Source organism: Hyaena hyaena, unplaced genomic scaffold, assembly GCF_003009895.1.
Source record: "Hyaena hyaena isolate Hyena2069 unplaced genomic scaffold, ASM300989v1 scaffold_4, whole genome shotgun sequence".
Taxonomy (NCBI): Eukaryota; Metazoa; Chordata; class Mammalia; order Carnivora; family Hyaenidae; genus Hyaena; species Hyaena hyaena.
The window spans coordinates 223464-249015 of record NW_024080636.1 but is presented as its reverse complement, the minus strand read 5'-3'; the positions used below and the strand labels follow the sequence as shown (position 1 = coordinate 249015).

Genomic DNA, 25552 nt, shown 5'->3' with positions numbered 1-25552 from the left:
GCCGACTCCCTCACCGGCTGCCGAGCGGCCCTGGGCAAGTGACCTTGGCTTCTCCAGGCCTCAGTTTCCTCAACCACGGAACGGAGACGGCCCCAACACTCGTGGCTGGGCTGTTGTCCCTCCAGCGGGTGACAGCCCCCAGTGTCCTGCAGGAGTTCACACTCGCCTGGGAGCCAAACCCTCCCAGCATCATCCAGGTCTCTCTCTGGCACCGCTCCCACCGCCGGTACCAACGGGGCCTCCTCTGTCCCTCGTCTCCCCGCTTTCCGGGACCACCTCTCACTGGTGTCAAGCGCACACCTGGCACACAGCAGGCACCCCACGAGCGCCGAGGACACAATGACTGGACGCAAACACCCCCAGCCCCCGCCGGACAGACTTGCACACATGTGTAGCTGCACCCCCAACACCTTACTGCCCGTCCCGCCCCGAGCGGCTCTGCACCTCAGTGGAGCGACCCAGAGGCTGCTGAGGTACTGGGCAGGGCAGCCTGGGAGCGGGGGTGGGGGTCTGGGTGCGGGAAGGAGGAAAGGGCTGGGGCGGCCGGGGCGGGGACAGGCGAGGGGCAGGCGGTCACTGCAGCTCAGTAGCCCTGTGACTGGTAGCCCTGGGGCTCGGCGTCAAAGGCGTTGGCCGGCTGCTGGTAGGTACCGCCCATGCCAGCGGGGTCCGGCCCGGTGCTGGGCTCTACGTAGGGGGCGTAAGGCGTGCTGGAGTCCTGGCTGGGGTCCATGTAGTCCTGGGAGAAGAGGGCCGAGTCGGCGCCAATCTGGTACCGCTGGAAGGCCAGCACGGCCTGGCCCGCCTGGGGACGGGGGGCCGGCGGGGCCGAGGGCAGGCGGGGAGGGGGCGGTTAGAGGAGAGACAGACAAGAACGCTGGGTTAGTGGCAGTTAGTTCACAGGACACAGGCAATAGAGGGTTAAATATCCTCAAAGCACCAAAGACGAAACCAAGCTTGACCGAGGGGAAGAAATTCTGTCCTTGTCGCCAGCCCTCAAGAGATCCAGAACCACCCGGTCCAGCCAGAAGGACCGTCACAAGTCCCTTTCTTATGTCCCCCAATCCCAGAGGTCACTGTGGGTCACCTCAAATTTTCCACTGTGGAGTGTTAAAGTGGCCCAGAGGCCACAACATTCTTCTCAAACTGTGTTCTCAAGGGTGTTTGTGGGATGAGGGGGCAGTTTCTGGGCGTGCTGGAAAACTGCTATCTCCTAAAAGCCACCTGATCTCTCCTGCAGCTCGGTGAAATGATGCGACTAAGGCCTGGCCGGCACATCAGCTCAAGCCCTTCATCCCACCCTTTGACCGGACGCCTGGGGCGTAGATGTGGTGGCTGGAGCTCCCGCAGCCGCGCAGTACCACGAGGTCCCTAAGCTAATTGTAGTGACGGAAGGGGTCTGGGTCACTGAAGACTTCTGGAGCCACCATGCCAGTCCTGGACTGTCTTCTCAGACTTGGACTTCATTTAAACCACTGCTATTCACAGTTTGGTCAAACAAGTTTGGGAAACTGAGTTCAACAGGGTAAAAAATAAGTTTCAGGACCACAGGACTTGTGAGAGCCTTGACTAACATCTACCGGGATCCCCGGGGGAAAAGCTATGGCAAAGTAACATTTGCCAACCTTACTGGACCAATGAAGCCCTCCTCCCAAGGGACCTAGCTGGGAAAGACTTGTCTACAATGTATGTACATAGGTGGGAAATTCTTTTTCGGTAGAAGCTATTACATTGCTATTAAGGACAATGACACTGACCACCCCAAGCCAGGGAATGAATTTAAAACATAGTTTTTAGGGGCGCCTGGGTGGCTTAGTCGGTTGGGCGTCCGACTTTCGCTTAGGTCATGATCTCGCGGTTCGTGGGTTCGAGCCCCGCGTCAGGCTCTGTGCTGACTGCCAGCTCGGAGCCTGGAGCCTGTTTCAGTCTGTGACTCCCTCTCTCTCTGACCCTCCCCTGCTCACGCTGTCTCTCTCTCTCTCCTAGAAATAAATAAAAATATTAAAAAAATAAATAAATAAACATTTAAAAAAAATAAAATAAAACATAGTTTTTAGGTTTACATTGAAAGCCTTCTCCAACGATCTTTCTAGCAGCTAATCTGCCTGTGATGGAAAGATGCTAATGCTCTACATACCCATTTCTAGGCTGGAGGACTGAGGCTTAGTTAAGGGATGGCAGGGTTAGTGCTGGAATCCAGACCTGAACACAGAAGGCCCATTCCTTCCCACTGATCAGCCCCCTCACAAGGGAATAAACCAACCAGGAAGCTGAAAGGGCCATCTGGTGAGAGGCAGGGCGTGAAGTGTGCTTGGCATTTTCTCCTAGAAAGTCCAGAAGCCCAAGTGACTAGGCACTGACTTTTGATTTGTGTTGCTCGTAAAAGCTCTGAGGGGTGGCCCTTCCTGAATCCTGGCTGTTTAAAGCAGTGCAGGAGCCTAAGAAAGGCAGACCAGCCCCAAAGGAGTTGAGCGGAGACGATCGCGCCTCCCTTGGCCAGCCAGTTCGAGGCCACACAAGGGCATGGGGCGGGCGGGGGGGGAGTTGGTGCACGGGACCCTGCTGGACTTGGGGGCAGAGGGGAGGCTTTGCTCAGAGCCCAGGGACCTGGTGGCCACCTGGCACTGCTTCTTCGGTGTGGGGAAGCTCTCTGCAGCAAGCTGTGTGCACTTGTATGCCTCTAGCATTAGGAAGCTCACTCTCTTTAAGCTTTGCTTTAGGGGCCTGTTTGCTCTAATACCCCCTCAGCTCCTGCAGAGTGGAGAGGTGGCTCCTGCCCAGGCAGCTAAAGGCCCTCAAACTGTGTAGAACTGGAGATCAAGGTCTTCTGGAAGAACAAGGGCTCACCACGTGAGGCTCGCCCCCAAAGTAGAGATTATGGAGGTGTCTCTGACTCATTGGAGAGAATGGATGAAGGGATGAGTGGCCAGAAGAGCCGACATTTATTGAGCATCTGTGCCAGGCCCCGGGCCAGCCTTTGTTTCATCCACACAATAGTCCTGAGAGGTTGGTCCACTGGGTAGTGAACAGAGGCTCAGAGAGGTGCAGGGGTTTGCCCAGGGTCACCCAGCATATGAGAGCAGGGCGGGACCCAGAGTCCTCTGACGTCCTCGGCCAGGGCCCCATCGGCAGCCAGCCTCCACGGGGACTGTATGGTCAGCCTTCGTGCTGCAGCGAGAACAGGCTCTCGCACTGTGTCTACAGCTCAGCACATCAGCAGCCCACGTATAGAGCCGACTCCGACCCTCTGATAGCCCATGGACGTCTCTCTGGGGGAGATTTCAATTTCTCTGTGTTGCCCTCCCCAGCCCGTGGGCTCCTGGGGCCAGGGACCCCGTCTGATTCATTACTAGGCACAAAACAGCTGCTCAATAAATGTTTACTGAATGAACGAACATTGGAAAAATAAAGGAGGCAACGAATGAGTGAGTGGCGAGTCTTAACTGGCCTCTCAGACCAGCCTTCCACTGCCCTGCGTGCCCTGGTATCCTGGCCCCAGCCCCCCAGCCTGCCACTGGGCAGGGGCTAGGGCGCTCCCTGCCCCCGGGAAGCCAGGCCGGCCTACGGCTGTGCCGAGGCGGGAAACAGTGTGTTGTATTCCTCTTGGAAGGTAAGGTCCTTCAATCTCCGCACGGCCAGGGCTGCGGTCAGGCTCTGCCAGGAGAGAGCAGGGGTGAGGACAGTGCGGAAGGGCCTGGAAAGGCAGAAGTGCCAGCAGGGGAGCTGGCCTCCGGGGGCACCCGTCAATCAGGCTTTTGGACCTGCCCCCCGGAAGTCCTGACGTCCAATCACTTCTCCTCCTCCTCCGTGAACTCCACCCCCATGTCAGGATCTCCCTGTAGGACTGGGTGGGTGCTGTGGTTCCCACAGGCGGGGCACCTTCTCTGGTCTGAGATCCCCTGGGGTCACCTGACTCTTCCTGCCCAGCCTTGAGGACACGGAGGGCTGGTGTGACCTCGGCTGGCGTGCTGGGGCCTGAGCCACAGGTGTTCCCCTCCAGACCCTGGCTCCTAATATCGTATTGGGAGAGGGGCCCCAAGAGAAACTGGATATTCAGGGCAGGAAGTCGCTCCAGGAGAAGCCCAGGAGGGCAGAGCGACACAAGGAGGCTGCAGCCTGGCAGGAAGGGCTAGGGCTCCTGTATTCGGCCCCGGGGTCTCCTTGCCGACGGCTGGGCCCAGGGCTGCTGGTAAACTTGGAGGGGACGGAGCTGCGCGCAGGGGCGGGAGAACCCTTGAGTTGGGGGCCTGGGGCCAACATGACCCAGATATCTGCAGGAGGGAGGCGAGGGGAGAAGAAATGCACCGAGGTGACCTGAAACCCGTGGGAATGAGGGCCCAGCCTTGCTGTCATGTGGGGGCTGCTGGAGACCAGTGGGTCCAGAGCCTGCCCAGGGGTGCCGTTTGGCCAGCGGGGCCCAGAGACGCGCTTTCTTTGACACACGCTATACTTTTTTTTTTTTTTTAACTTGAATTGCTAACACGTAACGATCAGGTTTCACACAGAAATTCAGATTTCTGGCTTCTGTGGAAAAATGGGAAGAGCTGGCCTGTGTGGGTCCCTATTCCTGCTTTGGAACAGGGATCAAGGGTGTCCTTTTGGGGGCATGCACCTGCCGCCCGGCCCACTCACTCGTTCTCACGTGCTGCCTACCACACGGACATCTGAGTTTGTGACGCCCTTCCCCCCACCTCACCCCCGCCCCACCAAAGTCAATCTCCTGATTTTAGAGATGGGAAGATAATGGGCTGGAAAACTACAGGCAACCCCAACAAGTGATCCTGGGCTCCTTCCCGGCCTCGGAACTGCAAAGCCTTATCTCCCCACCGAGGCCCCCACTTGTGTCTGTAAGAGGTTATAGTAAACACCCACGGCCCAGCTACCAGGGTGCTTAGCAGGGGCGTTCGTGACCCCTGGAAGGTTGCTCTGTGCCAGAGTGAGGGTCTACCACCACGGGGTGACCTTGCTGGCGATGGCAGCAGACTCCTTCCCAGGGAGCAGCCCCGTGGGACAGCCGAGGAGAGACCGTGCCCTGTGGGGGTCACTTTTGGGCTCCTGGAGGTGGAATGCAAGTCCCTGGCTGAGCTGAAAGGCCGCCGGCCTGGGAGCCCGAGGGGGCGGGTGGGGGCGGGCCGTGTACTCACCCACGTAAAGATGGAGAAGAAGGAGAAGGCGATGGCGGCCCGAGCTGCATCTGTGCCTTCATTCATCGGGTTGTCCTTGGGCTTGGACACCTGCCACTGGTTGGCCAGGAAGCAGAAACCCACGAACCAGAGAAAGGCCCAGAAGGCTGCAGTGTCCACCAGGGCCGGGCAGAAGGGGCCACGCATGACAGAGGGCGAGTGGGGAGGAAGTGGGGGGAAACGGGCAACAGGGAGGGGTTTAGGAGCACGCCTCCCGCACTCCCCCACCCCCAAAGGGAGAGGCGGGGGCCGGGGAGGGGCAGAGAGGGGAGCACAGGGAAGGTGAGGCGAGAACAGGGAGGTCAGTCAGACGCAGAGTGGGAGAGGGACCACAGAGAGGAGCCGGCCGTGCAGACGGCGAGGACCGAGGACGGGAGCAGAGCCGGGGAGAGGCAGGGGAGGCGAGGGGAGGGGAGGAGGGAGAGACAGAGAGAAAAGTCAGCCTAGGCGGGCATTTCTGAAGCCGAACACTGATTTCCCTGCGGAATCCCCTGCCCCGGGACGGGTCTGCCCTGCGGCAGTCTGGGAGGAGCTCTGATCCGACCCCCTGCCTCCCAGAACACTGGGCAGAGAGGAGGAGGCGGAGGCTGGGCAAGGGGGGCAGCTTATCCTCGGAGGATACCCAGGGGCTGCCCAGAGAGGACCAGAGCTGCTCAGACAAAGCGCGTGTGTGCCAAGGGGCTGGGGCATCTGGAGACCGACATCTCCCATAGGCACTGCTGGGGAACCCTGGGGCTCCGTGGAACACAGCTCGAGAACCATTAATTTCCCTCTATCCTTCCAGTCTAAGGGACTGGTCTCCCTGCTTATGGTTAGCCGGGCTCATCCTGAGGATCCCAGACCCAGGAATTGGGGGGAGGGGTCCCCTAACCAAAGAGCCAGGACCACAGGCAAAGCCCCGCGGCCTCTCAACCCAAGCGCCCAGTGAACAGACTTCAGAACTTGTGGGGACAGAAGTCAGGTCATCTCTGCCAAAGGCTGTTTCTGGAAGACGTGGGCAGCGGGTCACGTTCAGGTCCTGACCCTCCCGTGTGCCAGGCCATCAGTCCTGTCTTCCTCCTCCACCACGGGAGGCAGCACAGAAGAGGCCTCTGAGGGAAGGGACACTGTGTCCCGTCCCTGCTACGGGGCTGTGGGCTCTTCCAGGGCCTCGGGCCCAGCCCTGGTCTCACCACTCCCTGTTGCCAGCCACGTGACCCCAAGTCTGTCCCTTCGCCCGCCCGCGCCTCAGCTTCCTCATCTGGAAAATGGGCTAAGGGGACAGCTGCCTCCTAGGTGCGCACGAGGATTAACGGGCCCGTGGCCGGGACAGCCCGCTGCAGGCTCTGGCGTGTGTGGGGGGGGGGCTTACTCACCAGGGTGGGGAACTCACCTGAGACACCGATGTCGGACAGGACGGCTTTCTTGCGGTCCTTCACGCTGCTGATCTGTGGGAAGTAGACGTCCAGGGCCAGGTAGAGCAGGCAGGTGAGGAAGGTGAGCACGCCCACGGCCACGCCATAGCTGCAGGCATTGGGGTTGCGGTTGTAGATGCAGAATGTCTCGCCCTCCGAGTTGTTGTTGAGGTAGCCCTCGTTCACGATGGAGCCGAACACCACAATGGAGAACACCTGTGGGGGGAGGGTCGGGGCGGGGGAGGCGGGGAAGGCATGAGACCCAGGCCCGCAGAAGGGGAGGCTACCGCCCTCGGCCTGCTGCCTGCCCCTGCCCCAGTGAGCCCTTTCCACTCCCAACAGCCGCAAGGCTGGAGCTAAACAGGCAGTTCAGAGGGGAGGCCCAGAGAGGGAGGGCCACTTGCTTAGGGTCACACAGCGCAGGAGGGGCCAATCACTTCCTTCCTCGGCTTCAGGCAGAACAGGTCCCTCTGACCACAGACTTGGCCCTAGCAACCCACCAGCCAGGTGCTGGGAGGTCTTCCTGGGCCCTGACACCGAGATTCCTCTAGAACTGGACCCGGCCTCCCAGAATGAGTGGGGGGCACGCCCTTCTGAGAGGTGGACCTGCCAAGCCCCCACGCCCAGGCCCTCTAGGCTAACTCCTCCAGATGCTGGCACATGCCCATCAGGTGTTCCATCTGGTGCTCCCCACCCCTCTGTTGGGGGCCGTGGTGGGTCCTGTCCTTGGCCCCCCACCCCTTCCCTGTAGCCCAGACACTGGCAAATGGAAGGAGGGGTGAATCAAAAAGTAACAGCGGCCGCGATCCTGCCAGTTACAGGGCCGCCAGCGCTACCCCAAGGGCCGCACACGTGGTCCCCCGCTTAGCCCCCCAACAAGCCTCTGGGGCCAGCTGAGGTGGCCCCGGCCAACCCCACCTCTGGCATCCACTCCCTTGTGCAACCTTCTTCTCCCCCCCCCCCGTCCCCCCTGCCGAGCGGGGGCTGGGCTTTGTGGTTGGAGCAAACGGAACATCATCGCAGGAAGCGATGGATAACATCTCTGCGAGGAGACCACAAGGACGCTGGCCGCCACCTTGCTCGCCCTCTCTTGCTGCCTCCTCCTTGCTCGCTCCGATGCAAAAGCTGCCTTGGTCTGAGCTGCCCTCTGGAGGGGCCCATGTGTTTTTTAATGGTTTTTCAGCCATAAACGAATGAATGAACAAACAAACAAACAAACAAAAGCCAGTCTGACACATGCTACAGCTGGATGAACCTTAAAATGAGTAAAAAGAGGGGCTCCTGGGGGGCTCAGCTGGTTATGTGTCTGACTTGGCTCAGGTCATGATCTCACAGTTCGTGGGTTCAAGCCCCACATTGGGCTCTGTGCTGACAGCTCGGAGCCTGGAGCTGCTTCAGATTCTGTCTCCCTCTCTCTCTGCCCCTCCCCCGTTCACACTTTGTCTCTTTCTCTCTCAGAAATAAACATTAAATGATTTTTAAAAAACGGTTAATTGCACGGTATGTGAATTTTTCTGCAATCAGAGAAAAGATCGTGGGTTTGTGTCCTGGTTCAACCACGGGCACGGAGGCGGGCCATGGTGCCCCAAAAGCCCCACATCTGCTCGTCCAGACCCGGGCATGCTGGCTCTCCGCCTGGCCCCGTCACAGGTTCTACATCTTTGCCATCACCCCGTGGAGTACAGAGGGCACCTGGTGCTGCCCCCCATTAGCAGTGTAGGGAAACTGAGGCACAGAAAGTGTAGGTGGCACTATTGTCAGAAGTACAGGCTCAACTTGAACCCAAGGGTCCTGATTCCCAGCCCTGTGCTCTTTCTCACCTGACTAAGCTGACTCTCAGCCTCAGGAGGTGGGCCCTGACGAGGCATAGTCTTTCCAGACGCCTGAGGGGCCAGGAGTGTGGCTGAGTGCCAAGTCTGGTGTGTGTGGGGTCGCACACAGGAGGGGAGAGGCAGGAAGCCCTGACTTCACAGCAATTGTCTAAGGGACTCTGGGCTACTGACACGGTCTTGACAAGCAAGGCAGACGTGGGAGATGCAGGCAGGCTCTCATGGCCAGCTGCTTGAGTTGCACACAGCACAACCCTGGGACTGCCATTCACACAGCCCCCTTGGACCTGTGCACCAAGACAGGTCCACAAGGTTCCTACCAAGAAACTGCCACGTTGGGAATCTGAGGCCCAGCCCTAGACGTCACCCCATGTCCCCAATCCAGCAGAATGGAAAAGCTTCTTGATTAGAGAAGAAGGGGTGAGTCACACAGGGTGGCTGAAGTCAAATCCCAGGCCTGCTGCTTATGCTGTGAGGCCTCAGGCAAACGACTTAACCTCTCTGAGCCTCAGATTGGTCCTCGGCAAAAAGTAACCTTCCGTCTGGGACTCCCGAGAGAGTGACACGCACGCGTCCTGAGCAGAGCAGTGCACGGCGCGGCTGAGCAAGGGTTAACTCCCTTCTCCAGAGGCCTGAGGAGAGAAGGCAGAGCACCGGGAAGGGCCGCCAGGGGTGGGTACAAGGGTAGACCCCCTTCCAAGGGAAGGCCGGGAGGAGGGGGGAGGGGAAGCAGGCAGGCGGACGTTGGGGCTTTGGGGACAGCGGAGGAGGAACCATTAAGATGGGCCCCCTCTTGGGGGAGAGAGGCAGGGAGTCCCTGAGGCACGTGCTGGAGACAGTGGGTCCCCAGGAGGGTGAGGAACAAGATCAAAACATCCTCCAAGGAGCCGGCGGGGGCCCCGGGCAGCGCGGAGAGAGGAGCTCTGGGCCTCCTCCGGGCCCCGTCCACCCCACGGCTCCAGCAGACCGCGCGCCCCGCAGTCAGGCCTTCCTCACAGGTCAAAGTCACCATGGGCAAGTGACTTCTCAGAGCCTCGGTCCCCTCATCTGGAAAGCCCGGCCACCACAGCACCTGAACTAGCAGCGTGCGGCGAGGAACGGATGAGGTCATGCCTGTAAGGACCCACGTGTGATATGGAGTCGGCGCCCCCAAAACGCCAGAGTGACGTGAAACAAGCAGAAGAGATAACGAAGCAAGGGCGGGCGGTGGCCATGCCGGAAGGGAGGCCGCGGTGCTCAGGGAAGGGGCCAAGGCGAGGATTTTTGAGCTGAGCTGAGATGCCAGCCCTGCCAAGAGGCGGGAAGCGTGTTTCAGGCAGAACAGAAGGGGCAAAGGCCGAAAAGGTGGGAGAAGAGCCAGCGATGGAGGAGTAGGGCTGGAGGTGCACGGGACGCGGGGGGGAGGGGCAGGCCAGGTGGGTGGGACACAGAGAGGAGTCACAGGTGGTGACAGAATCTGCGGCTCACCGTCCCTGCCCCGCAGCGTGAAGGTCCTGGAGACAACCCCCCCGCCCCCCCCCACCCCCGCTGCCACCGCCTGCCTTCGGGACACAATCCCAGCTTCCAGGGGCTATGGGTCCAGTCCCGTGATGTGCCGCTCGCCCACCTCTGCTGGGCCTCTCCTCCCTCCACTGCCCACCAGTTCCTGCTTCCCCACCTTCCCACGCCCCCGGCCCTTTGCACGGTTTCTTTTCTGAAGGTGATTTCTACCCGCGCAGGGTATGCCCAGTGGCGGTGGAGCAAGCTGCCACCGAGGCAGGCAGAGCCCGACCCCCCAAGCCTTGAAGGGCAGGGTGAGCTCAGGAGCCACTTCAGGCTTAATCAGACTTGATCTGACTTAGGTCTGAAAAGCAGCCACCCTGGGCACGGCGGAGAGAAGAGTGTAAGGCCAAGGTGAAAGCTGGGAGGCCCGCTGGGGGCTAAGCGGCGTCCGGGGGAGGGGGGAGGGGCTGGGCTGGCGCAGGCAGTGGTGGCGGTGGGACGCAGTGGGTGCTGCATGTGGAAGGTAAAGCCACCAGGATCTGCTGACAGGTCTGCGGGAAGGACGAGGGGAAGAGCAAAGGGCGGGGTGTGGAGGGCGGGGCTCGATGACCCCCGGAACAGGCATGCCCTTCCCGCGACGGCCCCGCAGGCCGCAGAGCTGGGCCAGCACCAGGGACGCACCCGACCTGGCCTGAGAGTCTACAGATGGAGAAGCGTCACCAAGGATACACGACTAGTCCCTTGTGGTCCCCAAACTCCCCCCAGGACCCTGTAAGCCTGGGGTTAATGACTCCATTTAGCTGCTGTCTTTCCACCCACGTGGGAGCGAGCCCCCCAAGGGCAGGGATGGGCCTCGAGCTCACATCCCGAGCGGTGGGAGGAAGGGGGGGCCCCTCAGGACCTACGAGGTGCCTGAAATACATGCTCCTAACTCCACGCGGGTCCACGTCCTTATTTTCATTTTCCGGCCGTGTGCGGGGATCTGCCCGGGCTGCAGCCGGTTGGGGTGAATACAGACTCAAGCCCAAGTCCGTCTGAGCCCAAAGCCAGGGCTCTGCGTCAGGTCAGGCGGCCGCCAGGGTGACTTGCTAAGGCCGGAGCTGCCACCAGGGAACCGGAAATTAAACCAGAATGAAATTCTACGCTGCTGTGGCCAAACTTCCTAACAAGCGGATCTGCTAGCGGGGGGGACGGGAGACAGGTCTGTGGCGGCAGAGCCAGCGCCTGGGGACAGCTCAGGGTGGCCTGGGGGGAGGCCCCACCCAGGCCACTGGTCCCTGGAAGGCATGGGAAAAACAATCCCTTTTCCTCGAACTAAAGCAAATGCTATTGGGGTGGGGGGGGGACGCACTAATGTAAATGGGCCAAGGCTGTTTTTTCACCATCCTTATAATCCAATCCTGAGTCTTTTTAAAATGGATGGGGAAAAAAAAAGGATTCCAGATGGTAGTCGGAGCGGAGCTACGTCAAACTCAGAAAAACCCATCGGAAGCTGTCTCAGAATCTCAGCATTTCAGGATCTTGGGGTACTGGATTCAGAGACACAGAAGTGGAGACCCCAGAAGTGCCAGACCCCGCCCCCACCCCGCTCAGCCATCCCAGACGCCAGGGCTGGCACAGCTGCGCGCTGTCTGGTCGCTGTGCACCGGCTGTTCCCGCCTCCCAGAATGCCCTTCCCCACCTTTTTCATCTTTCAAATAGGATCAAACCCCTTCTCACCCTTCGAAAGCTGGCTGGCAGCTGGCAGTTCCGTAGCAGGGACGCCCTCCTTCCCAGTCCCTCCCCCGCCCTGACGCTGCACGCACTCCTGCTTGGGGCTCGCTTATGGGTCCATCTCTCCAGAGACCCCAAGCTAACCCATGGTCTCTGCAGGGGCCCTGCGTCGACTGGGAGTGCCCGACAGAAGTCATCTCCGTTAGTCCTCTAAGGAAAAAATAAACGTAAAAACATCCCCACAAATCAGGCTCACTTAGCCCATTTCACGGAGAGGGAGGCTGAGGCCCGGAGCCCGGACCAGCCCGCCTCCAGCCCCACCCCAGAAGGTAACTCAAATCCCTGCCTTCAGCTGCGTCCCCAGGAGTGAAGTCCAGGTCCCAAGCTCTAGGATGAGCATGAGTCCCAGGAGGGACACCCGCCATCCCGAGCCGTGTCACCACCCCCTAGTGCAGGAGGGGCTGGGCCCACTTTACCCCACATCTGCACACGGGGCTGGCAGGCCGTGCCCAGGCCACTGCCGGGCATCAGGGGCATCGGGCTGCCCCAGCTCTAGGGAGAGCTGGGCCAATCCAGCGGAAGGGTCAGAGGTCACTGCTCTTTGCCGGGAACTCCCCAGAGGCTGGCTTTGACCATCTTCGGGCACATGCTCGCTTTCCCGCCAGATAAGCTGTAGAGAGGGGAGCCCGAGTCCTGCCAGCTGGGAAGGGCACTGCCCATCCCACCCTCTACTGGGACGTGCTCCTGAGCCCCGCGCCGCCCCACAGGCAGCCAGCTGGCCTGCTCACCGGCGCTCCACCCCCTGGTGTCGGCTGCTGACCACCTCCAGGCTGCAGCGCTGTCCAACCCAGGACAGCCTCCTCGGTGGGCTCCGAGGTCCCCCTACTTGGGCCACTGGTCTCACGTCCAGCCTCTCCCGCCCCCAGTGACCTCCAGCACCCCTCATCCATCCGCACACTGGCTCCCAACCAGGAGCTCGAATCCCGCGTCGGGCTCACCCTCGAAGGCCATCCACTGCGGCATCAGGCCTACTTCTTCATCCTGCACCCAGTCACTCACATGACCCACCGGCCCCGACGCTGGCCCAGGCCACCACCACCTCTTGCCAGGCGACGACAGCAGCTTCCTAGGCTCTGTGTCCACTCCCACCCCTGCACTGTCCCCTCACGGCAGCTGGAAAGGTCCCTCGCCACTTTTTTTTTAAATGTTTTTTTTTAAATTTATTTATTTCTAGGAGACAGAGAGAGAGACAGCGTGAGCAGGGGAGGGTCAGAGAGAGAGGGAGTCACAGACTTGAAACAGGCTCCAGGCTCTGAGCTGGCAGTCAGCACAGAGCCCGACGCGGGGCTCGAACCCACGAACCGCGAGATCATGACCCAAGCGAAAGTCGGACGCTTAACCGACTAAGCCACCCAGGCGCCCCCCTCGCAACTTTTTTTTAATGTTTTTATTCATTTTTGAGAGAGAGGATGAGCAGGGGAGGGGCAGAGAGAGAGACACACAGGATCTGAAGCAGGCTCCAGGCTCTGAGCGGTCAGCACAGAGCCCGATGCGGGGGCTCGAACCCATTAACCACGAGACCATGACCTGAACTGAAATCGGATGCTTAACGGACAGAGCTTCCCAGGCGCCCCCGGAAAGATCCCTTTAAACACATCCCCCCTGCTCCGCCCTACCCACCTCCAGCCGCAGGATGGATACCCAGCCCAGCTGCAAGCGCTGGGCTCCTGCCTTCCTCTTGGACTCCTTTCTCCCACTCTAGCTCCCTCCCAAGCTCATTCCTGCCTCAGGGCCTTTGCACTTGGCTTTTCCCTCTGCCCAGAATACCCAGAGCTCCCCAGATCTTCCAGGCTGGCTCCTGCTGGTTCCTTCTCAACATCTGAATCTCAGAGAAGACAACTGCTCAGAGAAGCCCTCCAGACCCGACTCCCAGATCTACGATATTCTCCGGTACTCCAATGTGTTTCCTTGGTAACATTATTATATACAAATGTCCTTTTTGGGTGAACATATCCCCCCCTGGACCCAGACGGAGGGTCAGGAAAGGCTTTCTTTTTTTTCTTTTTCTTTTTTTTTTTTTTAAATTTTAACGTTTATTTATTTTTGAGAGATGGAGAGAGACAGAGTGTGACAGGGGGAGGGGCAGAGAGAAAGGGAGACACAGACTCTGAAGCAGGCTCCAGGCTCTGAGCTGTCAGCACAGAGCCCGACGCGGGGCTTGAACCCATAGACTGTGAGATCATGACCTGAGCCGAAGTCAAATGCTTAACTGACTGAGCCACCCAGGTGCCCCAAGGAAAGGCTTTGAGGGGAGCAAACAGCCAGCCTGAGATGGGCAGAGGTACAGGAAGCATGGGCATCAGCATCCCTGGTTTGGGCCTCTGCTTGGGCCACTTCTGACCATGGGGAGCTCACTCCCTAAAATGGGGGGCTGCTGAGTCCTCTCCGTCACCTCAAGCTGAACCGGCCTTCCTGTCAGTGTCCCTAGCAAAGTCCTCAATCCCGCCCCCGGGGCCCCAGGGAAAGGCCATGTGAGCGGAGAAAGAGCTGTGCTTTTGAGGATGAGTCAGTCTGCCAAGGGCCCCCCTTCACGGAAGGGGGCCCTGCCTCCCACAGGGTCATATGAGGAAAATGGCTGAAGCCAACGCAGGGGCACATGATGGGCACCAGGCAAGCCACCCTGCTTCCTGAAGAGGCTCGTGCGGAGCCGCAGGGCTGAGGCGGGGTCAGGGGTGGGGGGGCTCCCAGGGTCCCTTCTCCCCTCCCCTGCCTGGGCACTATGTTCTGAGGCCTTGGGTGGAACCTGCAAGGGATTAGGCCGTAATCTTCCCACAAGCTGTCCCTGGAGTTGGCAGCGGTGGGGGTGGGGAGGGGGCCGTGCTGGGCAGGGGCCTGAGCAAGCAGAGCCCTGCACCCCCCACCCCCACCCCAAGGTACCGAGACTCGGCCGGGGGATCCGAAGGCTCCCCCTTCTCGCCACAGCGTCCCCGTCTTCACCCTCCTGTGGCTGTGTGGCCACAGGGTTGCAGGGAGCCTTGTTCGAAAGGGGGAAACAGCCGCTTGCCTGGCCCAGGGCTGCTGCTTGGTGGCCCAAGTATCCAGACACCTCACCCCATGATCATCTGCAGCCCAGGCCCCTCCTCACCCGGCCCCGCCACCTCCCGACTTTCTGAGGGAGGGAGGGGGACAGTGTCACCCCTGGAAAAGGGCTGCCTGGGCCCTTCCCGGGCGGGGGCCTTGCGTATCCCCAGCGGCCCCCCGCGGCAGGCAGGCCCTGCTCTCCCATTTTGCAGGTGGGGAAACCAAGGCTCTGTGCAGTCTCTCAGCTGGTCGCAAGGGCAGGGGTAGTCACCCAGGTGGGGGTGCTCCTGCTCAGCTCAACGCCCGCCTCTGCACTGCCACCTCCAACGTGACGGACGTCCTTTACTGTTTCTTTCCTCTGCGGAAGTCCTCCATCTTCAGAGAGAGAAGCGGGTGCCAGGCCCTGCCTCACTTTCTAAAGACACAAAGGGAGAAACACCTTCTGCACGGACAGTTCTTACAGCCGTTCATGCGGAGCACAAAGGAAGCAGGGCGGAGACAGAAAGCTGGGGCAGGGGGTGGAAATCCTGGAAAGCTTCAAGGAGGAAGTGACTTCTGAGTTGGGCCTTGAAGGCTAGGTGGGAGACCCTGAATAGGGGCGGTGGGTGGAAAGAGGAAAGCAGAGCAGTGCAGCTCCTCCCCTCATTTACCCACACGTGGATCCTTCACAAGAGGCCACACGCTGTCTGGCACTGGGGACACAACAGTGATGTCACAGACGCAGCGTCTGCAGCCCCAGAGCTTACACGCGTGGGGGTGGCGGCCTCTTCACTGCTCTGCTGTACGGCTCGGCCTTTACCGTGATGTCCCTTCGGCCCGGAGCTCCTTCCCCCGTCTCCGCCTGGCTGACGCTGTCCCTCTTATAACCATACTGTCCCTTCCCTGTCCCTGGCCTGGGTGAGCATCTCCTTACTCTGGTCATGGGCTCGCCTCTGCATTTCTTCTGGTTTCGCCACCATGTTTCCCTCCACCAGACGGTGGAGGAGCCCTCAGCAAGGTGCAGGCACCCAGCACACGCTCGACGTGTGTATTAAATAGAAGGTGACAGAAGGTCTGCGTCCGCGGCTGTCGGCTCCAAGGGGAAGACGGAGAGATCTCTCCCTGCCGGCCAGGGTCGGCTGGCAGAGCTGTTAATGACGAGCAGCCATGGACTTGGCAAAGAGAAGGTCACAGATGGTGGGGAGGTGGGGGAGAAAGCCTGAGCCGGGTGCGTGTGAGAAGCAGGGAGACACCTCGCTGAGCGATGGAAATAAGGCACATTCGGAAGCTGGTGGCCAAGAGCCCGAGTGGAGAGGGCGACACTGAGGATTGGGGGGAGAGGGAGGGGGAGTGGGCGTGCAGAGCTAGTGGGCAGGGAGGCTGGCCTGGGCCACAGAATCGGAGAGAGCCCAGGGGAGGCCGGGCGCGAGGAGGCCGAGGGAGAGTGCCCGACGCAGGAGGCTGTGGGTAAGACCACGGGGGAGCCCAGCTGGAGGCGGCCAGCGAGGCTGGGCTGAGGGCGGCACACAGCCTGAGGGTCAACGGCTCGGAGGTCCCAGGCCCAGGGATGCTGGGATCAGGAGGCGAGAGGAGAACAAACAGGAAAGGGGACGGGGCGGCCACCCGAGAGCATGCATCTGCGGGAAAGACGGCCAGGCCCAGGGCGCACCTGGCGAAAGGGGCTAAGGCACGGGGAGGGGACCGTGGGCGGTGGCGAGGCTGGGGTGCAAGCAGGATCATGGAGGTGGGCACCACGGCCCCAGGAATGACGGCGGAAGTAGCGCTAGAGGGACCGGGTAGTAGGATGGAGGCACCTCGGGCACCTTCACGGAGTAGGGGAGGGGCCCGGAGCTGGGCTAAGATGAGGGGATCCCGTGCTGGCACGAGAGTCGTCACTGAGCAAGAATGATCTGGAAGCAGCCTTAGGAGCCAGGAGGACCCTGTCCCACCTCGAGGCTCAGCAGGGAGAGCGTATGAGGGAAGGAAGAGCCCCCTTAAGAGGGCTGCCAGGGGAGGGGGGAGGCCGGGTTACAATGCAATGTACAATCAGGGATGCTCGGAGCGGGGCAGGGGCTCGGGCACACAGGTCACGTCCTCCTGACCCCGGGACCATGAGTTGAGAGCCCCGACTTGTTGGGGTTCCTGAATGACTGTGTTCTAAACACCGTGGGCCTGGCAGCCTGAGGCTGTCCCAGCCAAACAGCCACCCCTTCCCCATACTCCCTTACACCCCCCTCCCACCCTCAGCAGACAGGAGCTGAGCATAATTCCATCCCCGGAAGGGAAGCATCCTCCAGAAACACAGGGCCATGAGCTGCTGTGCCAGGAGCCGCTGACACTCTGCTCACATACGTGGAGCTGCGGCCTAGCCCCCCGCTCTGCAGGGCCCCCCCAAAAGCATTGTGGGGAGTGTGGGTCTTGATATCACTTCTTTAAAGCCTGGCCAGTCCACAAGTCTCCGACCTGGAGTCCACTAGGGGCAAGAGTGGGGTTCCTCGAGGGTGGAAAGGGTGGGAATCAGCCCAATCTGAATACCCATTTCCCATTTGACAGATGGGAACACTGAGGCCCAGAGCACATGGCATCTTGCTCAAGTGCCCCCACCAGTCACGGTCAGAGGGGGTCGCAGAACGTCTCCTGAAGACCTCACCCCTCGGTCAACGTCTCCTGAAGGCCTCCCGGCTGCTGACTGCCTCCTAGACCTGAGAGGTCAGCCACAGGCCAGTGAAGAGAGAAGGAAGATCTCTAGACTGTTAGCGATAAACACCAAAGGAGCACGTCATCTACCGCCACGGATCTAGGTCCCTGAGTAAATGACAGGGCCATGCCGGGTGCTGGGGGAGGACACGCTGGGAAGGCCACACATCTCCTGCCGGGACACCTGTCCCCAGCACCCTCTCAGGTCACGCTTCCCCATGGCGGCCACAGGGAGCTCTTCTGTGTTTCAAACTCCTCTCGGTGGCTGCCCACAGCCCTCAGATGAAGCCCAGAGAGTACACCTGCCACCTGAGGCCTTTTCTGAGCCGCCCCCCCGGGCCGCCACTCTCCAGCACATTCACAGTGTGACGTCACTCCCTTGCTCACCCGGGGCCCAGCAAACTCACCATCATTTACTTCCAAAGCCCGCTCAGATCTCATGCCTCCAAATACAGGCACACGCTGTTCCCTCTACCTGCAGTGCCCCTCCCTGCTTCCTTATCAGAACCAACTCAGAAGCCACCCCCCCCAGGAAGCCCTCCCTGCTCCCCTGGCAGAGGTAGCTACTCCGTGTTGGATCCTCTTCTGGTAGCATCGCAAGCTTCCCCATAGTGCCTTTCACTGTACAGACAGCGTGTCAGGTGAGCACACAGGCTGGTCCTGGGCAGGGACCTGGCACGTGTGTGGACCAAGTGACGGAACGCCAGAGCCGGCCAGAGCCTCTGTCTCCAACCCGGACCCCCTTCACCTGGCACGCAGCTCCCGATTTTGATGCAGGATGGCAATCTGGAGGGCGTCTCATCTTGAAGCTGCCGTTTCCAAGGCCAGCCCAGCTTTTATACTCAGTGTTCACTGGGATGACTGAGGGGGTTTGCTAAAAACAACACCCCTTCAAGCCCCCTCGGCACCAATGCCACCTACACAGGGAAGCCACGGGAGCGCACCGACCTCCAGGCTGTACCTCTGTCGTTTGGGGCGGCACCTTACCCTGCTTACAGAACCCCAGGGGCGTCACACTCAAGGCCCTTAAGAAATCGACCCTGAACACACCACCCTTTCAGACATTTTATCATTGACTTTGCTCAAACTGAACATTAAAACACCAACCACTCGATCCTCCACCAGCACCAAAATCCCTTCCCCGCAGGCCAGTTCGACCCTCTAAAAGGAAGACGTGAAGGTGGCCTTTTCCAGGAAGTTAGCGGGCTCCCAGCCAGAGCTCGGCTTCCCCACCGGGCTCCAGGGATAAAGAAAGGCGGCACAGATGGGTTGCAGTCCTGGAGCACCCCAGACCCAGCTCAGCCTCCTCACTTAGGTGGGGAGACTGAGGCACAGGGGTGGGCGCAGCTGGGGCCTGGGGGGCCGGGAGACGCAGCCTTCTCCTGGCTCCCAGATGGCACAGCCCCATCTCCCATCTCCAATCGCGGTGGGAGGTGGCACTTAACTTGCCCTTGACACTGCCCCAGCTCAGCCATCCCCTCCTCACCCGAGGCAGGAAAGGTCCGAATCTGCTGAGCTCACAGGCTCTCTCCCAGCCTTAGCCAAAGCGGTCGATCGCTGCTGTGAGTAATCACCTTACCAGGTCTGGGGGCCAGTGAGGGGAGAAGGGGCAGAGAGGAGCCAGGAAGCCTCTATCAAAGGACAAAAAGGTCGTGTTGGGGGGCCTGTTTCTGCCCCAGCAGCTCGGACTCCAAGGTAGACCCAGGTCTGGGGAGGCTCTGAAGCTTCTACAGGTTGGGGGGTCCCTCTTTCAGAAAAAGATCTATTACAGATTCTATAAAACCTCAAGTCCACGTGCACATGTTGCGAGGGCCTCTCCGGGGCTGCAGAAGGGGTCGGTGTGGCACAGGAGTCGTCCGGGCCACGGTGGCCAGTCGTCTGGGATTGTGTGGGACCGAGGGGCTCCCAGACACATAACTCCTGGTGCTGAAGCTGGGAACGTTCCAGCAAACCAAGATGAACCGGTCGCCCTAGCCCTGGAGCTTGGGCTTCGTGAGTTTGAAGGCCAAGCCTGATGGCTCCCAGGCCCCGTGATGCCAAGGGGAACCGGGGTGAAGGACAGGTCGCCAGCAGCATTGTCTACATGCTCATCAATGTGTTAAAACATTTCAGAGCACCACGTACTTTTGAAAAAGACTAGAAGGAAACATTGGTCCTCTCTACGTGATGGGATCGCATATGATTTTTGCCCCCCCCTGTTTTTTTTTTTACCCCCTCCCCTGCCATCGTTTTTATTGTGGTAAAATACAACATAAAATGTACCACCTTGGGGCGCCTGGGTGGCTCAGCCGGTTAAGCATTCGCCTTCGGCTCAGGGCATGATCTCACGGTTCGTGTGTCTCCCTCTCTCAGCCCCTCCCCTGCTCATGCTCTCTCTCTCAAAATAAACATTAAAAAATTTTATGAAAAGAATGTACCATCTTAATCATTTTTAAGCATACAGCTCAATGGTATAAGTACAGTGCATTTATTTTTTTTTAATTTTTTAAATGTTCTTATTTACTTTTGATAAGAGAAAGAGACAGACAGAGCATGACCAGGGGAGGGGCAGAGAGAGGGCGCGAGGAGACACAGAATCTGAAGCAGGCTCCGGGCTCTGAACTGTCAGCACAGAGCCTGAAGCGGGGCTCGAACTTGTGAACTCGAACTTGTGAGCTGCGAGATCATGACCCGAGCCAAAGTCAGACGCTTAGCTGACGGGGCCACCCGGGGGCCCCAAGTACAATACATTTATATTGTTGTATGACCATCACGAGTGATGTTTTTATTTTCCAAACGTCAGCAGGGACTACTTTTGTGATCAGAAAAAAATGCAATATATTTTTTTAAGGTGTCACTCAGCCTGTATCAGCTGCCTGTGCTCACATGAAGGTAGTGAGCAGAGCTAGGAGGCCTGGGGGGGGTGGGGTGTGAGGGGGGGTTGGGCTGGCCCAGACGACCTTTATCCTTTCCAATCCTGAAATCCAGGATTCTGACCTCTTCCAGCTCCAGGAGAAGCAATCACTGTGCTCTGGAGTCCCCAAGATTTGGGTTCGAATCCTCTGCCGCTTACATGCTCAGTAACCTTGGGACTCTCTACGCCTCAGTTTCCTCAAGTGATGCAGGCCGTCTGGGAACTAGCCGGGGAACTGTGTGCACACCCCAACACACAGTGGGTACTCCATCAGTTATGCTTCCTTCCTGCTGCTTAGAATGTCTCCCTGCACCCCGATGTGCACACATGTAAGCCCTGCTCATCCTTCAAGGCCCGATTTGATATCACCTTCTCCATGAAGCCTCTCTTGATCCCCACAGCAGGGAGACCCCTCTACTGACTCTCACGGCCTCTGCCGGGGTGGGGGGGAGTACGCGGCTCCGTTCCCAGTAGAACTGTAGGATCCCTGAGCACTAAAGCCTGCATCTGAGTCATGCCGCCTTCCCTAGGGGCCCAGCAGACTCAATGAAGCTTTGCTAAATGAAGCCATCGCAGGCAGAAGTGACCCAAGCAGGCAAGCTGCTCACAGCCCTCACAAAGCCCGTGGCTTCACCCTCTCAGTGGCCAAGGGGCTGGCAAACGGGAGCAGAGCATAGAGCTGCCCTACCTGATCAGGCAGGTGCCCCCCACAGCTCCGTCTCTGGCCAAGGGCCAGCTGGGGTCTCTGAGCAGCTGGAGACTGGCACCGATGAATGAATTCGGCGCCACAAACCTTTACAGGGCTGCTGCCAGGCCCTGTGCTGTCCCTGGGGCTTTCCTGCCCTCAAAGCGCTTCCCACCCGATGGGCACTTGAGAAGAAAGGGGTTTACACACAGCCCCACTTCTTGAGGCACCAAGAGGAGGTTTTAATGTTTTTAGGCAAAGGAGAGTGGCCTTCCTTTCTCTCTGGGAGGCCAGAGAGGAGATAAATACCCAAGCTGTCCCACCCATCAGACCCTCATACTGCCCAGAAAACCCAGAAAGTGAGGAAGCTTGAGAGCCCTGAGGCCACGGCTGACCTCAGGCGTAGCCCCTGACAGTGACCCTGACCAGTGTCCCCAATCCCAAGCCCTTCTGGTGGGGTCCACAGGCACTGGTTCCAGGTCACCCTCTAGTGAGGGTGCCTGGGCAATGGCCAGCAAACCCTAGAGGGCCCCAGGCACCCCCTCCTACAGCAGGCCTTCTTTCCCTGGGGTGCTGTCGGGACCACATGAACCCTTCCCTCTGGGCTCACTGTCTGTCCCCATCCTCCTCCCCCACAACCCCTGGTTGGAGCAGGGAGAGCAGGGAACCCCCGCTGCTGGGGAATTCTGACCCCCCACCAGGCTGGAGATGGGGCAAGCCCCTCTGCTCTCCCCTAATCCTTCTCCCCCCACCCCCCCGCCCCCGCCAAGCATCCAGGTGTACTTGCGTGGGGGGGGGGGAGTGTTGTCATGGATTCAGGAAATATCAGAGCCCACGATGGCTCCTCCCACCTCTCTACAAATCGGGAAACTGAGGCGCGAGAGAGGAGCTGTCTCTCCCCACGTCGGAAGGTAACTCCTCATTTCCCATTAACATTTCTTGGGTGGTTCCCAGCCCAAGGTCACGCAGCGAAGGAGAGGCAGTTCCCTTGCAAGCCAGGTATCCGGCTCCCGACGCATCGCTCCACACCTTCCGGGCTAAGCCAGAAAACCCGGTTTCTGGCCCTGTCCTCCTGGAACGTCCAAGGCAGGCGCAGCGTGCGCCCCGTGAGATGATCCACGCCCTAATCCACCCACACCCCGCCCCAAAACGGCCACCTGAAACCCGGGCTTAGTCCCCACGGCCGCCGATCCGCCCGGGCGGCCGCGCGCAACCCGAGCCGCGAGCTGCATAGCGGCGGCCTGGAGGTCACGGAGATGGGGGGCCATAGGCGAATGGGGGCGCCGGGAATCAAGGGCTACGGCAGCAGGAGCGGGAGCTCCCCGCCAGCGCTGGGACAGCCCCCCCACCGCCAGGGGCCCGGGTAGGAGGGGGTGGAGGGCGCCGGCACCTGGGTAGGACGGCTCCCCGCCGGCTGCGGCACCCATGCCCGGGGTCCCGCTGGGTTGGGGTCCGTCCGGGCGCGCCGCCCTTGCCGGCGCCCCAACCACCCCCCAACCCCGCGCGGCCGGGCCACCAACCGTCCTTACCCAAGACACGACGCGCAGGATGGTGTGCGGCTGCCGGACCAGGGTGTGGGGGTCGAAGGCGCCCCCGGCTTTGCCCGCTCCGTACGCACCCCCTTCCATCGTGGCTGCACCCGCGCGGTGCCCCCCCGCTCGGCGCGCGCCGCCGGCCCTGCGCGTGCGCGGCGCCCCCGCCCCCTCCCCTCCTCGCGCGGTCGGCGTGGCCGAGGGCTCCCGCCAGGGGGCGTCCTGTGCGGAGGGCGTCTGGACGCGGGACGCGGGACGCGCGCGCGCTCATTCGCGGGGGCGCGCGTGCTGCGGACCGGGCGGAGGGCGCGCTCGTCGTTACTGTGGGGACCTCATTGCAGAGCTCCGGGGTGGGTGTGGGGGGTGTGGGGGGTGTGGTGATTGCCGCAAATACGGGACGGCCCGCCCTGCCCCCACCACAGCCCCTCCGAGCCTAAGGTTCTGGTCGAAACCTTCTTCGTTATTGGTTTCCTGTCGCTGTTTGACCCCAACATAGAGGGCAGGGGCCGAGTTTGTCTTCCTACACAGCGGGTGTCGCATGCAGATTTCTCCAGTGAATGAGTGGCCCACGAACGTATAACCCTCCAAAGCACAGCCCCCACCTCTCCCAGGACCTTTGCACCTTGCTTTTAGGCTGAGATCACGTGGGCCTCTGTGGCTGCGCACCGCCCGCCACCCCCAGCCTGGAGAGGCCGAGACACCCGGCACAGAGGCGGAGGCTTAGGAAGGGTAACGAAGTTTTTACTGGACGTACCCCCCACCACACACACACACACACACACACACACACACACACACGCACACACACACACTACCCTTTTCCTTAATTTAGTAATTAATTCCGTAATTATTTGCTCATTGTTTTCTTCTGCTAGCCTCTGCATTTGGCTATCTCATTCGCTGCTGTAGCCAACGTTCTGGCACATAGTAGGTGCTCAGTAAATAGGCCTTGGTCCCCAGAACCCCATCACAGCTTGGGTTAGACATCAAGGGTTCATGGAAATAGGATAGAGTTGCAGTGGGAAGAAGCTTCCAGGTCTGGCTCTTCCCATGACCTGTAGTCATTATGGCCTCTCTCCACCTGCCCGAGTTCCTCTGTTGGATCCAGGATCACGTTGGACAAGGATCCCTGCAGAGGCTTTGCAGCGGTGGTGTCTTGTCATTCTGTGATGACAGGACCCAGATCTGTGCAGAGGAAACGTGGGGTGGGTGTGAGGGCACTTCTCAGAAATATCACCTAGCCAAATGTGCATCTTAGGCTCTGTTTACTGAGGGTTAACTGTGTGCGGCTCAAAACAAACAAACAAACAAACAAAAATAACTACAGCACAGAGTGCAGGGCTAAGGGCTTTACACATGGTTCAGTTTAATATAGCAACCTCATAAGGTAGCTGCTATGATTCTATAAAACTTCTAGAAGAGAGGCGACTGAGTAGCTCAGTTGGTTAATCATCCGACTTTGACTCAGGTCATGATCTCACAGTTTGTGGGTTCGAGACCTGCGTTGGGCTCTGTGCTACCAGTGTGCAGCCTGGAGCCTGCTTCAGATTGTCTGTCTGTCTGTCTCTCTCTGCCCCTCCCCCACTCACATTCTGTCTCTCTCCTTCTCTCTCTCTCTCTCAAAAATAAACATAAAAAAAACTTATAGAAGAAAACAAAAGAGAAATTTTTTGTGACTTTGGGTCGGGCAAAGAGTTCTTAGCTGCAACGGCAAGAGCATGATCTATAAACGAAAACAATTGATAAATTGAACTTCATCAAGATTACGAACTGCTCTTCAAAATGACTTCAAAAGTCATTGCTACAAGAATAAATGAAGGCCAACCACAACCTGGGAGAAGATCTTTACTCATAGCATACATTTGATAAAGAATTTGCATCCCTAGTATATAAAGAATTCTAAAAAGCCAATAAGAAAACAATCTGCTCTTTAAAAAATGGGCAAAAGATTTGAACAGATAACATGTCACCAGAAAAGATATACAGATGGCAACTAAGCGCATGAAAAGATGCTTAACATCATTAGTCATTAGGGAAATGCAGATTAAAACCAGGATGGGACACTTCCACATACCTATTAAAATGGTTAAAAAATTTTTCGTTTGACAATATCAAATACTAATGAGGATTTAGAACACCTGGAGCTCTCGTACCTTGCTGGTGAACATACAAAATGGTACGGCCACTTAGGAAAATGGGTTAGCAGTTTCTTATAAAGGTAGCTTATACATTTATGTTATGACCCTGTAATCCGTCTCCTAGGTATTTGCCCCAGAGAAAAAGTTATGTTCACACAAAACCCTGCACAAGAATGTTTACAACAGCTTTAGACTTGGAAACAACCCAAAAGTCCCTCAACTGGAGATAAACTGTGGAGTACTCCCTGCAACGGAATACGACGCAGGAATAAAAAGGAGTGAACAATTGATACACTCAACAACCTGTGTTATATTAAGAAAAAGAAGCGAGGGGCTCCTGGGTGGATCAGTCGGTTAAGGGTCCGACTTCAGCTCAGGTCATGATCTCACGGTTCATGGGTTCGAGCCCCGCATCGGGCTCTGTGCTGACAGCTAGCTCAGAGCCTGGAGCCTGTTTCAGATTCATTGTCTCCCTCTCTCTCTGACCCTCCCCTGCTCACACTGTGTCTCTCTCTCTCTCTCTTTCAGAAATAAATAAAACATTAAAAAAATTTTTTTAAATAAGAAAAAGCCAGACTCAAAAGACTACAGACTGCATGATTCTCTTTCTTTTTTGCCCTTCTTGCAAAAGCAAAACTGTAGGACAGAAAACGGATCGATGGTTGCTAGGTACTGGAAGTGCAGCTAGAGAGCACATTTTAGGGTTCACTAGTAAGGAGCACGGGGAACTTGGAGGAATGATGAGGTCATTTTATAACTCATTTGTGGGGATGGTTACACAATTAGACTATATGTTTGTCCATAAAAAGGGTGATTTTCACTGTATGTAAATTATACACAGTTTTTTAATTAAAATTTTAAAACGTTTATTTATTTTTGAGACAGAGAGACAGAGCTTGAGTGGGGGAGGAGCAGAGAGAGGGAGACACAGGATCCGAAACAGGCT

At 58.6% G+C, this 25552-nt stretch overlaps 1 protein-coding gene across 2 annotated transcripts; it reads right to left on the bottom strand.

Annotated features, from left to right (window-relative positions):
- Positions 1–544: 544 nt before the first annotated feature.
- On the bottom strand, positions 545–22602 carry SYNGR1 (synaptogyrin 1). 2 transcript variants are annotated; one of them, XM_039235017.1, is made up of 4 exons: positions 22466–22602; positions 6556–6793; positions 5145–5290; positions 545–805 (listed from the first exon to the last, which is right to left on the bottom strand). In XM_039235017.1, exons 1-4 carry the CDS (start codon positions 22562–22564, stop codon positions 584–586), a joined length of 705 nt encoding a protein of 234 aa, XP_039090948.1. In that variant the 5' UTR covers positions 22565–22602; the 3' UTR covers positions 545–583. The 2 variants fall into 2 exon arrangements, with proteins under 2 accessions (XP_039090948.1, XP_039090958.1); XM_039235027.1 differs by lacking the exon at positions 545–805 and adding an exon at positions 3366–3654.
- Between the last annotated feature and the right edge of the window lie 2950 nt (positions 22603–25552).